General features: G+C 40.4%; 1 protein-coding gene across 2 annotated transcripts in view; it reads left to right on the top strand.

Moving 5' to 3' along the window:
• The first annotated feature begins 9 nt into the window (after positions 1-9).
• Positions 10-18,367, top strand: part of PCOLCE2 (procollagen C-endopeptidase enhancer 2) — an 84,537-nt gene continuing 66,179 nt past the window's right edge. For both annotated transcript variants that reach the window (XM_077756662.1, XM_077756661.1), the window contains exons 1-2: positions 10-116; positions 988-1,096. In XM_077756662.1, the coding sequence (XP_077612788.1) occupies positions 34-116; positions 988-1,096 (192 nt within the window). In that variant the 5' untranslated portion in view covers positions 10-33. The remainder of the gene's footprint in view (positions 117-987; positions 1,097-18,367) is intronic.

The following is an 18,367-nucleotide window of genomic DNA, read 5'->3' as shown; positions in this document are numbered from 1 at the left end:
GGTGGGAACGAGCCGCGTGCGTCTACACCGGCCATGAGGGGCGCGGGCGCCTGGGCCGCGCTCTGCCTGCTGCTGGCCGCCGCCGCGCAGCTCTCGCGGCAGCAGCCCCCGGAGAGGTAACGCGACCCCCGCCCGGGCTCCCTCCCTGCCTACCTTCCTCCCGCTCTCCTGCAGCCTCGNCCGGCCTCCCCCGGCCCCGCGCCGGCTGTCCCGGGGCCGGGTCCCGAGCCCCCTGCTCGGCCTGCCCCTGGCCCCGCAGCTGGCCATGCCACCACGTGGCGGGGGCTGGAGCTGACCTGCGCCTTCTCTCCCCCAGTGCTTCTGCGGGCGGAGGGAGGCACTAGGGCCCAAATCTGTGGACTTTGCTTTTTTACTTCTGTTTTCCTCTCCCGGGAGGCTTGGCCCAGAGACGTGAAGCCAAGGGGAAAACAAGTCGCGCAGCGCGCGCGGGGCCGCTCCCGGAGAGTTAACTCTTCGCCACCTCCATCAGAGCTGCTGGAGGGCCCTGGACCTGGACTGGGGGACCCACTCCGTGGCCACTTTTGGCATCCCCTCTCCCGTCTCCATCACCAGCCATCTTCGTTTATAAATGGGAGGCCCTGTCAATGGTCAACGATATTCAGAAAAGGAGAGAAGTAGGCGTCTCTCCACGTCTAGGAAATTAAAACTTTTTAATATTAATCACTTTCTTGTTTATCCGTTTACCATTTTCTTATAAGTTCTTACAACTATGTGGAGCATTTGCTTATGGATGGATGGATCAATAGATGTGTTACTGGGATGGAGACAGATGGCAACTGGACTGAATGTTTTATGAGGCTATAATTTAAATATTCTAAGAACTAGCAAGTATTTCAAATCCCGTATATGGTGCAGGCATTTATTAATCAATATAACTTTACCCATATTAATAGGCTATGTACCCCTTTCTGAAGTTGACATTGGATTCCCACTTTCAAATTAAGTTTCCTTCTTTTATTTTCCCAGACCTGTTTTCACATGTGGCGGCATTCTTACTGGAGAGTCTGGATTTATTGGCAGTGAAGGTTTTCCTGGAGTGTACCCTCCAAATAGCAAATGTACTTGGAAAATCACAGTAAGCATTTTTTTTAAGGGTATTCTCCTGGAAGTGGGTATTGGAAACAGTGGAAAGCTGCTGCATTTTCCCTCTGGTGTCAGGATCTGGGTAAGGGGCAAGTGGCTGAAATAGTGAAATGTTGGATTTACCTCAACTATTCGGGAGATTTTTATTAATAGAACTAGTGGCTTCCTGCATTCGTGATTAGAAAGGGCACAAGATAACTGTTGAAGGAATAAATTCTTAAAGCAGATGTGTTTCTGAAAACTCACCCTGACTCAGTTGAGTTTCATGGATTCAAAATTAAGGGTGTTTTCAAAGGCCTGTTCTAATGACTTTTAGAATCCATTTGTTACCTGTCCCCTGTGTAAATGTCTCCCAGCAGAGAATAGAAGATCAAAAGTAATGCTCATCCTTGACTACTTTATGCCCATTATGAGTAAAAGGGTAAAGAAAACGAAAAAAAAAAAAAAATCCCACTTAATGTCCCTGATTTAAAACCACCACTAAAGGCAATCTGAGAATAGTGAATAATAATAATTGTGGAATAGGGCAGGAAAGTCTAAAGATCAAGCAAAGGCTAATAAACTGCCCATGTTGGTTAGTAATGGCATAGATTATGCCATTTCAAGATAAGAAGTCAGATTTCCAGGTAGCCATCTTAAAAAACTAGTCTGAATGTAGAATCAGCTAGATTGAGTCATCTTTCCAGTCAGTGATACTGAGTCTTCTTCACTTTTTTGTTGTTGGGAAATTGTTTAGTAATTGAACACAGTGGTTCACTGAGAGCTTCATTCAGTCAGATTGTGCCATCCACTGATTATAATTTTTAAAAGTAGCTACCTCTTACTGAGCACTTACTGTTTCCTAGACACTATGCCAAGTATTTAACTCACATACTCTCACTGAATTCTTGAAATCTCTCTGAGAAAGTAACTCTTCTATACCCATTTTATAGATAGGAAACTGAGGTCTAGAACAATTATGTAAATTGACTTGATCAAACATTTGGTAAGTGCAACTTTACATAAAGTGAAACCTATTTTGTAGTGGAGCATTTTCACCAAGGTCATTTGACAGGTATGAGGGGTCCATCTCCTTAGTATAAAACTTGGCTCCTGTATACATTGATGCTCCCCTATAAAATATTGACTGACGAACTGGTATAGATTTCAGTATGTTATTGCAACACATGGGGCCAGGAGAGAATGAGTCATAAGAAATAGCTTTGAAATAGTGATATTAGCATAAGTGTGAATAAGGCTTCAAAATAAACATGTAACTTGGTTTTCATATTATAGTTGTGTTTTAGTTGTAATTTAATGGCTTTAAGTTATAAATGATTCAAGGAAATTAATGACTGGGAGGCATCATGTGCCTAACAAGTAGAAATTCATGGTTGGCTATATATTTGGGGTATTATGGGCATTGTTGGTGTGGCATCAAACATTAATGGGAGGAAGGTGTCCAGTGAAAGTTTTCCTTGGTAATGGAGTGGTGTGCTTCAGGAGAGGCCTGACTACCATATTCTTCTGTGGGAGAAGGGGAAGTACAATGGATGTTCTGTTTGGATACAATGTAAACGTAAGGTGTATGGCCCCTGCAGTCAATCTTCCCTGGATTCACATTCTTATTCTATCACTCATAAGTTGTGTGTGACCAGGATTTATCTTTCTTTTTAAAAATTTTTTTAGTTAAAAAATTTTGTTTAATGTTTTATTTATTTCTGAGGGAGAGAGAAACAGCGTGAGCAGGAGAGGGTCAGAGAGAGAGGGAGACAGAATCTGAAACAGGTTCCAGGCTCTGAGCTGGCTGTCAGCACAAAGCCTGACGTGGAGCTCGAAGCCACAAACCAGGAGATCATGACCTGAGCCAAGGTCCGACGCTTAACCAACTGAGCCACCCAGGTGCCCCGGATCTTTCTCAAACCTCAGGATTGTGGGACACCTGGGTGACTCAGTCGGTTCATTGTCTGACTTCAGCTAAGGTCATGATCTTGCAGTTCATGGGTTTGAGCCACGTGTTGGGCTCAGTGCTGACAGCTCAGAACCTGGAGCCTACTACGGATTCTGTGTCTCACTCTCTGTTCCTCCCCAACTCACACTCTATCTCTCAAATGAACATTAAAAAAACAAAAAAACCTCAGGATTGTTGTGAAATTAAAACAAATTAGTGCATGTAAAGCCCTTTGGCTCAGTGCCTGGGATATAAGTGCTTAATAAATGTTAGCCATCACTGTTATCATTTTCATTATTCTCATTGTTGTTTGGTATTGACTTCTCTTTCCTTCTGACCTATAGTTGATACAGCAGATCACTCCTACCTGCTTACCTCATTGGCTAACCTGGGCTTGGCAGGAGCTCAAAACAACTCAGATTTTTATGGAACAATCTACTTTGTCATCTATATTTAGGAAGACCTTATTTCTGTGGCTGGATTCTATAATCTTACTGAAGGGATTCTGTGTAAGTCAGGACTAGATCAGTTTCCAGTGACAGAGACTCCAAATAGCAATGGCTCAAAGAGAAGTTTGGTTTCTCTCTCACGTAAAGGAATGTAGAGGTAGGGAATGCAAGATTGGTGTGGTATACTTAGGTGTGTGTTCCAGTTCCAGCCATCATGTTTCTGTTCCAGCCAAAATAAGGAAGAAAGAGAAGGACATATATCCTTCCTTTAAGGACGTTGTACATAATTACATGCAGCTCTCTGCTTACATCTCATTGGCTGGTTCTGAGCTACATGGCCACTTCTAGCTGCAAGAACACTAGAGAAAAGAGGGCTTCATTTCAGGCATACAGATACTCTGCTTCAAAAGTTTTCTTTTGAGTAAAACTTTTCTATCAACTGTGGAAAGAAGGGAAAACAAGCAGACGACAAGCAGTCTCTGTGACATATTTATTCGTGGTTTTCTCAGGCTGCCTGAACTGATGTTCATGAAGTTGAGTAACAAATGCCAGCCTTTTTGGAAAAAAAGAAAGAAAAAAACTTTTTTAGAAAGTATAGGTAATATTTTTAAAAAGGACTACACAGCTTGCTTTTCCACTTTAAAAAAGCTTTATAGTTTTCACTCTTAGCCAGTGAGTTTATTCTAAGGGGCCTGTGTCTTTTATGTTTGCATATGAGTAGCTACCAAGAACTTCCAGAGAAGTCCAGCACATTCTCCTGGTTATAATTGCTGCCTCTCCTATTCCTAAAGGCCCTGAGTGCTCTCAAGGTCTTAATTTGACAACATTTTTCTTCATATTTCACAGGGAATAGCACTAATTTGTTTGTAAAAAATCTTCTCAATTCTTCATAGTCCTCTGTTGGAGTAGCAGAAGGGGACTCTGAGCTCTGGTAGATCCTAGGGAACTAAAAAGAGGAAAACTGTGGTAGTGCTAATGTTGGTAGCCCTGAGGTCTCTCACTCATTCAACAGATGTGTTTGAGTGCTGGATACTATTTGGGTTATGGCAGCAAGCAAGGCAGCCAAACTCCTTGCCCTCCCTCATGCAGCTAGCATTCTAGTTTGGGGAGATGGGCAATTAATGTTTAAGTAAACAAACAAATAATAAGGTGTTAAGTATTTAGAAATGCATTATAAAAATAAAATAGAGGGGTGCCTGGGTGCTCAGTCACTTGAGCATCTGAACTCTTGATTTTGGCATGGGTCATGATATCACGGTGAGAATAGAGCCCCTTGTTGGGCTCTGCTGAGCTCAGAGCCTGCTTGGGATTCTCTGTCTCTCTCTCCCCCTCTCCCCCACTTGCAGGTACTCTCTCTCTCTCTCAAGTTAAAAATTAAAAAAAAATAGATACTACTCCACACCCATTAGGATGGCTATTATAAAAAAAAATAGAAAATAACAAGCGTTGTTGGCAAGATGTAGAGAAACTGGAACCTTTGTGCATTGGTGGTGGGAATGTAAAATGATGCAGCTGCTGTGGAAAACAGTATGGCACTTTCTCAAGAAATTAAACCCCCCAAAAGCAGAATCAAACCTATACAGAGAACACACTGATGGTTGCCAGAGGGGAGGTGGGTGGAGGGATGGGCAAAATGGGTGAAGGGGACTGGGAGATACAGGCTTCCAATTATGAATATATAAGTCATGGGGACGAAAGGTACCATATAGGAAGTATAGTCAGTGGTATTGTAATAGCATTGTATGCTGACAGATGGTAGCTATACTTGTAGTGAGTGCAGCATAGGGTATAGAGTTGTCCAATCACTATGTTGTACACTTGAAACTAATGTAACATTGTGTGTCATTGATACTTCCATAAAAAAGAAAAAGAAACATAGAATTATCATATTTTCTAGCAGTTCTACTTCTGGGTATATACCCCAAAGAAATGAAAGCAGGGACTTGAGCAGATACCTATATCTCCATGTTCATGGCAGCATTATTTGCAGTAGCTAAAAGGGGGAAGTAACCCAACTTTCTATCCACAGATGGAAAAATAAGCAAAATGTGTGTAGACATACAAAGGGACATTATTCAGCCTTAAAAAGGGAATTCAGACACATACTACAATATGGATGAACCTTGAAGACATTGTGCTAAGTGAAGTAAACCATCACAAAAGAACAAACTGCATGTTTCTATTTATATAAGGTATCTAGAGTAGTCAGATTCATAGAGTCAGAGTGGTGGCTGTTAAAGGCTGGTGGATGGGGAGTTAATATTTAATGGGTACAGAGTTTCACTTGGGGAAGATGAAAAAGTTTTGGAGATGGATGGTGGTGGTGATGATTGTGCAACAATGCATAAAGGTCATTCTGGCTGCTGTCTAGAGGATGAATTGTAGGGAGTTAAGAACGGAATAGCTGGAGACCATTTAGGAAGCTAATGTGGCATCTGGGAGAGAGGAGATAGTGGACTAGACAAGGGTAATAACAAAGGAAATAAAGAAGCATGGGATCTTCTGCCTAAAGCAGTTGTCTCACAGTTCTGAATGCAGTTAGGATGTAGTGGCACCAGCCAAGAGGCTGGATATACCAGGCCCGGGACCTTTGCTTGGCAGCTGCTCCAGACAGGGCTGAGCTCTGGTGTGGCCTCATGGCAGTCAGCCTATTAAAGACGTTCCCAAAGCCAGAAGATCCAGTCCATTTTCCTGCTCCTGCAGTCAGTAAACAGTATTTCTGCTGGCTAATTCAATGTTGTTTTTATTAAAAGGGGCACCTGTGTGTCTCAGTTGGTTAAGTGTCCAACTCTTGATTTTGGCTCAGGTCATGATCTCATGGTTTGTGAGCTTGAGCCCCTCCTTGCGTTCTTTGCTTACAGAGTTGAGCCTACTTGGGATTCTCTTTCTTCCTCTCTTTGCCCCTCCCCTGCTCACGTGTGTGTGCCTGTGCATGCTCTTTCCCTCTCAAAATAAAAAAAAAACTTTAAAAAAATTTAAAAAATAATTTTATTAAAGCATCACAGAGGTGCCTCAAAATGGGAGTCTCAAGAGTGGCCCTAAAACTCTAGTTTCTGTAATTGAAGAGAAATATTCTGCCCCTCACTCCTTACCTGCCTCTCATTCTGGTTCTTCCAGACTGGAGATGTTTTCCCACAAGGTGGCTTTCCCCAACAAATCGTTTTCATTGAACTGCTTCTTATTAGTAGGGGATTGAGGGAGTCTAGTGGTAGTATCTGTATACTTTAAGAAAATTGAATACTGCTTGTCACAACCAAACTTTCTAGCCAATTGTAATAGACTTTCCAGTATGGAAATACAGCTTACAGATTAGAAATTTAGATTTGTCCTTAAATTATAGTACTTTAAAATTTTCATAGCTAGATCTTAGACAGTTGCACTGTTCCAAACACTGTCTACATTGGCTATTTAAATTAATTAACTAAATTAAAAATTCAGTGTTTAAGTCGCATTAGCCATATATTTTTTTAAATTGTTTACTTTATCTTGAGAGACACAGACAGAGAATCCCAAGCAGGCTACACGCTGACAGTGCAGAGCGCAACACAACACTCAGTCCCACAACTGTGGGATCATGACCTGAGCCAAAACCAAGAGTTGAATGCTTAACCGACTGAGCCACCCAGGTGCTCCCCTATTAGCCATATTTCAAGTGTTCAGTAGCCACATGTAGATACTGGCTACCATATTGAGCAGTATATAATATGAATATTTCCCTCAACACAAAAAATTCTTTGGATAGTGAGGTTCATTTTACTCATTTACATAAAGATAATGTTGAGGACATGGGTGCTCCGTGCTGCTGAGTTCTCCTGCTTTGCAAGTGGGGAGGCTGACACTTGTTCTATGGAGTGTTGACATTGTGACTGGAACTCAAGCCTCTTGATTCAGCTGCATCTTTCTGGCCACATCTCTTGGTAACCTCAACTAGCTTAGGTTTTACTAATTCATCTTACTAAACATGTTCTCAAAAATGTCTAGTTAGAGACTAAACCAGAGAATTTGAGGGCTATGAAGTTGTTAAATAGTTTGTAATCCGTGATGGGGTAGAAGGTTTCTTAGCTTCCTGTGAGAGTTGATTTTTGGAACTGGAAGTTAAGGGGCATCTGTATAAAAAAAACAACACCTATTTGACATAGGTGGTGGGGACAGGAATTAAGTATGATTTGAGAGCCAATGTATGTATAATCCTTTGGGAAATGGTGGTCTTCTAAGCAGGTTTGGGTGGAGACAAAGGTCACCTGAATTGATTTAAGGATGATAACCAGTAACTCCACCTGTAGCAAGCCCTGCAATCAGAAACAAAGCTCTGAGTATTAACATCACATGGACCCTCTATCGCAATGGTCCTCCTGTTAGGTAAATGTGTCCATCGGAACAGACCATGCAGGAGACAGGAAGGGATCTCTGAGATCCCCAAGTGAAGCAGGAGAGCATGGACTGTTGTGAACACAAACACAGACTGTGTTGGAGTTCACGGCTGCCTTGACACATTGACAAGACACATTTATGAAGAGCGCACCGGGTCGGGTGCTAGGTGCTGGAGATATACAGATGAATATGTAGCAGATGTGAACATGGGGAGCTGCCTGTGAAGATGTGTTCCCCTGGCTCTGAGTGGCAGTGAGGCTCCACAGGTACCTCTGACACAAAGATCTCCGTTCCATTAATGGTTTCATTATAAATTCATTGCAAACTTGGCAAATCACCAATACTTTTTCTGTTCCTTGATCTTTTCTTCCATAACTTGTTCATTTTATAATCCCATAGTAGAGTTACAGATTCATATTGATGGTTTGACAGAATTTTTGAATTACAAAAATAGACATTAGTAGCAAAATAATACCTTATGAAAGCAACTACTCAGAGTTTGACTTGGGCTACATATGTTATGGCCAGTTAAGTGGAACCAGCTGAATCTTTGTTTATAGCAACTATGCAAATTAGAGGAAACTGGAAGCCTAGAACCTTCTGGGAAATCTCCTTGAATAGGTATGAAGGAATTGTTATTTTAAATTGGTTCCCCACTTAAAACTAAATGTGGCATCTGAGTGTTCGACAGTTGCGATCATTATCTAACAGAAACAGCATTTGGTATGTAGATACAGGTGACAATGACTTTGTGCTTAAATTTAAAGCCAGGCATGATTTACAAAACTTTTTAAGATAAGATACTTCATATATGTTGTCCTGTTGTTATAAATCAGTATTCGAATTCCAAAGTATTTATTTATTATTTATATCTCTTCTTTATTTCCAATTTTAGTATATGTGCTGCCAAGGGCAACAGTTTTATTTCCAAAAAAATTTGTTTTATGGTATTGGAATTAGAGAGCCAATTATTGAGGGTTTCAGTTAATTATTTGCAGCAGAAATCTGGCTTGAGAAAAATCAGCAAATGTTTGTGGAGTTTAAAATTTGGCATTGGAGGTTCCTTTAACTCTGATTTAAATAATGTGGGTGGGTCAGAAAGTCACAGCCCTTTGCCGGAAATGGGAGAGCAGTTTCAGCAATGAATAGAACATTTCCACTTAAACTAGAAGTGTGTGGCAAAAAAAATTTTTTTTAGCTAATTAATGCAGTAGAAGAAAAAGCATAAATCATCATCCGTTGAAATCTTCAGGCTCCCAGGTAATCCATGTACTGTCATTTTGATAACTATTCTTTCTTTTGAGTTGGAATTAAATATACTGATGTGGAATCGGTGGGATTTGGAGCAAGTGGTCAGGAAAAAATTCTTGAGACATCTTTGGTGCAAAGGGGTGGTTTTATTAAAGCACTGGGACAGACCCTGAGCAGAAAGAGCTGTATTGGGGGTAGTGANTATATATATTATACACATAATTATATATATATATATAATATAAGTTGGGGGGAGATTAGGGATAGCATAGGTCTCTAAGGAATTTGGAAGCAAGATTGCCAGGACCTTGAGGGGCTAGCTGTCATTAGGAAAAGGTCATTTACTACTGTCTAGTGAAACCCTAGTCATGAGACCCTTCAGATGTGTATCAGTGGGCCAGATGCTTGGAGAATGATTGCTAAACTCTGTCCTGGGGGATAGAGATAAAGTAAGTTTCCAAAGGAGTTTTTATATGTTAAAGTAGACTTACAGGATCCTGGAGGTTGGGATAATGTTAAGCTAAGATTGCCTTTTGCCTTTAGCAAAGTGTGCTTATTAAGGTGGTTGAGTTCATAGAGGAAGGTCACTTTGCCTGTCTCAAGGATTGTCAGTGGGCTGTAAGTTATAAGGAAATTTAATTTTTTCCTTTTGCCTTTGATCAATACTAGTTATTATTATAGATTGTAGACATAAAATAATAATTTGTGGTTTTCAGCATACCTTCAAATACATTGTATTATTTTATTTCATTCCCATCCAATTCTGTGATGTCAGTGGGATATGTATCAGTGTGCCCATTTCACATGTAGGGAAACTGAGGTCTAAAGAACACACAACTTGCCTAATATTGCCATTCCTGCACAAGTATATGAAAAGACTAGCACAAAATTTTTCAACTTATTGATACAAAGTCACTGTCACAAGCTTATTTAGCCAATAAATTAACATTCGCTTGGTGCTTATTAAGCATCTGCTATGAATTAAGCATTGAATTGGGTCCTGGGGTAAAAAAGACAAGGCATAGTTTCTGTCCTCAAGGATTTTATAATCTGGTGGGGGAATTAGACAAGAAAATCAGTAACTGTTATGTGTGAAAATAACTGTGATGCTCACTGTAAGTAGTTTTAAGTATTGATAATGTGTAATAAATCTTATTTACATTTTTTTAAATATTGAAGGTCTTAGATTATTATTGCCTATGCAAAGAGTAAAAGATGTTAGGATTCATTTTATCTGTGCTACTCTAAGACTTAAGAAATTGGTATTGTGTCCTGTGTTTGACATCATAGGGCCCTTTTACAACACCTGCTTGATATTTCCAAATATGTCCGATAAATAATCATAAAGATATTCCTGTACCATTGTCTTGGGGGTAATTTTGCTACTAGTGTATGTTAAAGTCATCATACTGAATCCATCCTTCCAAAGCCTTATTAAATTTAAACAGTATTCACATTTTAGTTTAAAGAAATGATAGATTAAAAATGTGGTTGGGATTTATAACCTGCATGGCTTCATGAGAAGAAAGCAGTGGTGGGGCATGGGGTTGTGTGAAAATTGAAACAAATAATGATGTTCTACTAAGATTGGTGCTAGGTATATAATTTGAGAAAACAAATAGTGAATTTAGACAGGAACTCAACGTTTAAGTCACTTAATTATACCTAAGAGTATAGCAAGAGGTTCTAAAATTACTTTAACTATTATTTGCCTGGCATAACCACAGCAGGACAGATAGAGGAATGGAATTTTGGCCTTAAGCACATATTTCCTGGCTTTAAACTACATGTAGGATTTAGAATTATATAGAGACTTAAATTCCAATCTTAACTATGGTTTTTTTTTTTTAAATGTGCATATACATTTGTTGGACTAGGCTTGGTTATTTCAGCTGCCTTGAATAGTAATTTAACTCAGTGCTGGACTTAATATTATTTACATCTAATTCCTAGTAAGGATGGGGATAATTAACAGAGAATGTCTGCATACCCAAGCTTGAGGACCGTATGAAAGGGATAAGAGCACTATCGCTGTTTTTTGTTTGGGTTTTTTAATTAAGAGAGTATAATTCAGATACTTTGTGACTCTTAGGGCCCTTAAACTGTCCCAATTAGGTTTCAGTTGATAAGATATTGGAAGAACTAAAACATTTTCCTTGCTCGCATAAATCCTCCTGGGAAGCAAGGAGAACACAAATCCTAAATAAGTAAGCAAGGAGGCCACATTATCCCAATGGGACCTCAGTCCAGTTTTTCTAAATTTGTTTAGTTTTCTGCTTGTTTTTAAGGGCCGCTGTTGCTTGTTTTGTTTTGTTTTTCTTTGCTCTTTCACATGAAAATCAAATATGTTTTTACTGATTGAAAACCTAATGTTATAAATGTGCTTATTTGTACTGCCTGTAGTTTTTAGTGCTGGGCTGAGGCAGAAGCCTTAGAAAGGGCTTAATGAGTAGAGTGGAAAATGAGACACCATGCAAACAAAGTCTTCATGTTTTCTGAAAAAGATTCTCCTTCGTAACATATTAGTGACCAAAAAGTCATTCTTTCCTGAAATACTTCTTTAGTAATGGAGCACAAAAATAGCACCTCTCTGTTAAAAAGCAGTTAAATCTGTTAAAAACCTCTCTGTTAAAAAGCAGTATAAATCGAGAAGGCATTTAACAGAGGTAAAACACCCAGAAGGGGTTTTAAAAAGATTGATGGAATCACTCTCACATTCATTGCCCACCTCCAGAGCTCAGTTTATGATGTGAAATAATGGGCAAATTAGAATTGTTCCATAAATTTGCAGATTCCTCAAAATTTGTCAGATATTAACAATATCAAAAAAATAAATAGCGAGAGTGAGAGTGGTCTCATTTGTTGGCTTCTCTGTGCTGGAGACCAGAGGAGCATTTAGGGGAGCTCCTAATTTTAAGGGTTCTCTTCTTTCCCCACATTGTTCTGCTTAGTTAGGAAAGTGCTCCTGTGAATAGTTGCTTTCGCATGTTCTTGGCACAGTGAAGTTTTATATGTATGGATTATTGATTCTTGATCTTATGAAAAATGTAATCACTACCTTCATCTTACATGGCCGCACCTTACAATTTAGCAGCTTTAACAACAGTGGCAGTAGTTCTTTGGGGTATACTTGAATGTCTTACTCTAGGAACTTTGGAGATTAGAGGTGTTTTCTTCAGATATATTATTGTTAGATCATGACAGTCAATGTTGGCAAATCTTTGGAAAACCAGTATAAACCTCTAAAAAAAAAATGGAACACCCACAGAGAAGTGGGGAGTTGGAATGAAAACAGCACAAGCCCTGCCACTAAATATCACCTCAGCCCCAAGACACTCCTATAAGCACTGCATATAATAAAACAGTGTTTCACAAAATGTTGAGGGAGGGAGAGACTTTTTAGTCAGAGGTGGGCTGTTCCATGGATAAAGCTGACAAGAAGGGCACAGAGAAGCCAGTGGGGGATATTATTGCTGCTTATGCCTCCTAAAAATGAATTGACAGGAGTCCGATTGCTAGACATAGACTTTCTAAAAGCCCTAGGCTGAGGTTTACCTTCTCTGAAAAAAATCATAATTTATTAATTCATTAAAACCATTTTTAAAGTATCTACCAGAGATCAGGTGCTGGGTTGGGCATAAAAGACTGCAATGAAAAGAAATCCACATCCCTGAATGGGAGGGGAGGGGAGAAGGAGGCTCTTACTGGTCAGGGAGATGTCCCCAAAATGAATGACAATGACACAGGGTGACAAGATTCATATCAAGGGTTGTATATGTGGCATTACTCAGTGACTAGAGGAATGGGCATTGGAAAGTCATACTGACATACTGTTCAGCTATTTACTGGGTATGTGACACAGATTCCAGAACTTTCCAAAGTTGGTTATGATGGTCAGACCTGCCCTATAAAGGTAATCTGAGGATTGAAGGAGATAGTGGATGAAAGGTCCTTGGCACAGAGCTTGGTGCAAACATGCACTCAGTAAACCGTGGTGATGGTGATTTTTTTTTTTTAAAGCTCTCTTCCAGGGCTGTAATAAGGCATAAAAGGGTGGTGTTTGTGTAGAACTTGTCTATAAGCCAATGCATTTCATGCTGGATGGTAATCCCTTTGGGGCATGGCTAGCTCCCATTGGAAATACCCACTCCTGCTCACTATGTCCTTTCTTCACTTAAAATATGATCTTTCATAAGACTTTGTCCACAGAAGTACTTCCAAACCTTCCCTGCTTTTCCTCAAGTTATGTCCCCTCAACCAAACACCTCCCACCCCAGCACCACCAAGAGTGCCCCTTAGCTTTTGAAACTAGGATGTTTAGAAACAGAGAAAGGATTATCAGTTAAAAATTGCAAATAATTTTCTATCTTTAGAGATAGGGACTTTATTTCACCTTTGGAGCCTCAAATCACCAGAATAGTCCCCGCTAGTCATACAAATTAAGTAATGAATTAATTTACTTATTTCTAATAGAGACACCTCATGATAGAGTAGTTAAGACTATAGTTCCTGGAGCCAGACTGCCTGGGTTCAATACTAACACCATTACTGTGATGGTAAGTCTTTAAAGATGACACCCCAATATCATACCTCCTGGTATTCATGCCTTTTTCTAGTACCCCCAAACACTGTGTCTGGGCTGGCTCTATGAAACAAATAGAGTGGGGCAGAAGTGATAACTGCATGACTTCTGGGGCCAGGGCATAAGAAATCTTAAAACTTTTGTCTTAGGCTCTTAAAACATGCACTGTGGGGTAAGCTAGCTTCCATGTAAGGATCACCGTGGTTAGCAAACTCAAGGACCACCTTGAGGTTAACAAAGTCAAGGCCATACAGCTAGTAAGTAACTGTTTTGGTAATCTGTTACTCCATAAAAACCACCCCAAAGTCAGTGGCTTACAACAAATTACTCGCGTGTGTGTGTAAGCCCAAGCCAACCATGGAGAGAGAAAGAGAGAGAGAGAGAGAAAGAGAAAGAAAGAAAGACGCCCAAATAGCCCCCCTTATTTTAGTTTTCTCAGACACTGGAGTAAAGACGTCATCTTGGAGAACCAGCCCAGTTAAGCCTTTAGAGGACTCAAGCCCTAGCTGATAACTGGTGATAGTTATATGAGATAATCCAAGCAAGAACCACCCAGGTGAGGCCAGTGAACTTACAGGAGCCATAAGGAAAAAGGGTATATTGGGGTGCCTGGATGGCTCAGTTGGTTAAACATCTGACTCTTGATTTTGGCTCAAGTCATGGTCCCATGGTTCATGAGTTTGAGCCCCATGTCCAGCTCTGTGCTGACAGCATGAAGCCTGCTTGGGATTCTCTCTCTCCTTCTGACCCTTCCCCTCTCTCTGCCCCTCCCCGACTTGTGCTCACTCTCTTTCTCAAAATGAATAAATAAACTTAAAAAAAAAAAAAAAAAGTATTTTGTTGTAAGCCACTGACTTTGGGTGGTTTTTATGCAGTAATAGATTACCAAAACAGTTACTTACTAGCTGTATGGCCTTGAGTTTGTTAACCTTTCTGTGTCCCAGTTTCCTCATCTGTAAAATGTGGCTAATAATATTCCCTACCTCCTAGGATCACTTTGGGGATTTAGTTATTAAATGTATGGTATTAAGGTGACTTCATAGAGAAAGAACTAGGGAAATAAATATGCTGGCTCAACTCCCTTTCCTATGTTCAATTCCTTTTGGGGCTTCCCAGGGCCACAAGCAATTGGAGGACAATTGTTGATGCAATCATTCAGATCAGCCACCCAGGAAGGAGAGTAGGGTGGAAATAGGAGGAGAATGGACCCGGTGGGACAAATAGAAGATATCTGACGTAGAGAGCTATATTGGGGTTCTCTACAGAAGTAGAACCAGTAGGGAATATATATGCCTATACACGCAGGCATATACACATAAAAAGATATACATGTATACTTATAAATATATACATACATGTACAAGCATGCATATACATACATACATACATAGATTTGTTCCAAGGAATAGGCTTATACGGTTGTGATGGCTGGCCTGTCTGAAATTTGTAGGGAAGCTGGTAGGCAGGAGGAGCCGATTCTATAGTCTTACGACAGAATTTCCCATGTGTAGCAACATGGATGGACCTTGAGGGTGTTATGCTGAGCGAAATAAGTCAGGCAGAGAAGGACAAATAGCATATGTTTGCACTTATAGGAGGATTAGGAGGAATTTGACGGAAGACCATGGGGGAGGAGAAGGGGAAAAATAATTGGGGAGAGGGAGGGAGGCAAACCATGAGAGACTCTTGAATGCTGAAACAAACTGAGGACTGATGAGTGTGGGGGGGAGGGGGGATGGGCATGGAGGAGGGCACTTGTGGGGATGAGCACTGGGTGTTATGTGGAAACTAATTTGACAAACTATTTGTAAAAAAAAAAAAAAAACAGAATTTCTTCTTCCTCAGGGGTACCTCAGTTTTGCTGTTAAGGCCATTCGACTGTGGAGGTCCACCCGCATTATCAAGATAATCTCCTTAAAGAGAGCTGAGTATAGATGTCAACACATTTATGAAAATACCTCCATGGCAATACCTAGATTAGTGTTTGAATAACTGGATATTACAGCTTATCCAAATTGACCACGTGAGGGGCGCCTGGGTGGCTTAGTCGGTTAAGCGTTCGACTTTCGCTTAGGTCATGATCTCGCGGTTCGTGGGTTCGAGCCCCGTGTCGGGTTCTGTGCTGACTGCCAGCTCAGAGCCTGGAGCCTGTTTCGGAGTCTGTATCTCCCTCTCTCTCTGACCCTCCCCTGCTCACGCTGTCTCTCTCTCTCTCCTAGAAATTAAAAAAAAAAAAAAATCAAATTGACCACGTGAAACTATCACAGAGCCACTGCAGGGTCTGGAGCAGAGGAGTGAGAAGGGTCACCCTGGCTGCTGTGTTGAACAGAAATTGGGGTGTAGGGGTGACAGTAGTGAAACTAGTTAGGAGGCCATCATTGTATTGAGATGAAAGATGATGATGGTTTGGACCAGCATGGGAGACATGGAGACGGTGAGGGATAGTCAGTTTCTGGATGTACTTTTAAATAGAGCCAAAAAAGAATCGCTGATGAACAAAATGCGGGGTGGAAGAAAAAGAGGAACCAGGGATGGCTTCATAGTTACTGGCCCATGCAAAGTGGAAGGATGGAGGTGCGATCCATCAACCATGACAGGGAGGCCAGGGTAAAGCAGATTTGGTGGGGGAGGTCAGATGTTCTATTTGACATGTTAAGCTGAGGTATACATCAGATCCCACAGCAAAATGCCATTCCAAATGGCATCCAGCAGAGAAAACAGGTGGCAGGTAACAGTTACTCCCTATTCATTCAGTGCTTTAGGAAGTAACAAGAAATACAAACATGATCAAATGGCAGCAGTGAGCCCCTGTCTTTAAAGCATGAGGTTCAAGAAACTGGGTGCATACATGACTGTGTTTAGGTGTGGTGGCAGCTGAAGATAAAGGTGCTTAAGCAAGTTTTGAAACAAAAAATAGTATGTAGTAAACGACAGTGTTTCACTTCGCTGTTGATGTCAGTAAAGACATTTCTTCTATTTCAAATACACCTGCTCTGATGTATTATATCAATAAGTCCTGTTTCTTGTGAGCCTAAACCTATCATTCAGAGCCAAAATGTCACTCTTTTCCATTGAAAACAAGGTATTGGAATCTTTTGAGATCAAATACAAAAGGTTTTGTTGCTTGAGACTTTGGCATACTCCCAACACTGGATGTTTTTCTTCACTTTTCAGAAAAATAAATCAATAAGTTGTTATTGGGCATATTTTCAAGCCACACCAAATGCTGGGGCAGAACATGAAAAATACTTTCTAGAGCTAAATGTTATCAGACACAGAATCAGGAATCCATTCATTGCTATTGCCCAGATTGAAAAAGTCCGCTTTCTAGTCTTGAGAGTGGAATGTCCGTCGACCTAACATTTTACAGAATGCTGCAGCTTATAATGAGAAATGACCTCAGTTTTCTGGATCCTAATTTGACTTGACTACCCAGAACTATCTGACAAAGCCAGTAAACTCTTGCTGCCATTCTTGACATCCTATTATTCTTAGTTAGGCTTTTCTAACTTGCAGTGCTAAGAATCAAAAATAAAACTGACTGCCATTGGAACTACTACCAAATGTATTGGCATACTTTGGAATCATCCTCTTATTTATGTGAACATAATTTTAATTGTAAGATAGTAAATTAATTTTAGACTTAAAAATTCTTTTTTAATATTCCACAAACTGTAAGACCATGACCTGAGCTGAAGTTGGAAGCCTAACCAACTGAGTCACCCAGGCACCCCTAATTTTAGATTTTTAAAAACAGGCCTGAAATTGACAAGTTCCCAATATCCATTAAATGGTCCATGAGCAGGGTGCCTGGCTGGCTCAGTAGGAGGAGCACATGACTCTTGGTCTCGGGGTCTAATTAAGTTTGAGCCCCATGTTGGGTGTAGAGATTACTTAAATAAACAAAACTTAAAGAAAGAGGGGTGACTGGGTGGCTCAGCTGGTTGAGTGAGTTCAGCTCAGGTCATGATCTTGCAGTGTGAGTTTGAGCCCCACATTGGGCTCTGTGCTGACAGCTCAGAGCCTGGAGCCTGCTTCAGATTCTGTGTCTCCCTCTCTCTCTGACCCTCTCCTGCCCGCACACCACCTCTTTCTCTCAAAAATAAATAAACGTTTTAAAAATGTAAAAAAGAAAGAAAAATGCGGAGAGAAATGAATGAATGCAGTTATGTTTGTCCTTTCCTTAAAGCCCAGCACATGACTTGACACAGAGTAGGTACTTGATAAATATTTGATTAGTTTATTGAAAAAAATGGGATTGCCTTTGTGGGAAAACAAAAGAATTATCATTGTGCCTTTGCGGTCCTTGCCCCCCACTCGCAAGTAACTTACATTCATTTGTGAAAAGTTTGCAGCCATTGCACTTCTGAGTTTTACCAGTGACAGGTTTTCATCAATCATTGTGCTTCAGTTTTCTCACCTGTGTGTGATACTTCTCTGAGCAGGGACCAAGAACTAACCACAAGTCACAGCTCTCCATGACAATTCAGCTTTTGCTCCTTTGGAAACTATCAAATTACCCACTGATATCTTCTACTTTTATTTATATATGGAGTGGCTATTATTTCTAATTAAGAGTACAGTTGATATTAATAAGACAAGATAAATTGGATATGGCCGTTAAAAAGTTATGGGATTTTCATGATAGATCACAAAGTGATGGAGTATGACTGGATTTCA

This window comes from Crocuta crocuta, unplaced genomic scaffold (assembly GCF_008692635.1).
Source record: "Crocuta crocuta isolate KB4526 unplaced genomic scaffold, BGI_CrCroc_1.0 scaffold337, whole genome shotgun sequence".
Classification (NCBI taxonomy): domain Eukaryota; kingdom Metazoa; phylum Chordata; class Mammalia; order Carnivora; family Hyaenidae; genus Crocuta; species Crocuta crocuta.
The sequence above is the reverse complement of the archived record's forward strand: the minus strand, read 5'-3'. Positions and strand labels throughout refer to the sequence as shown.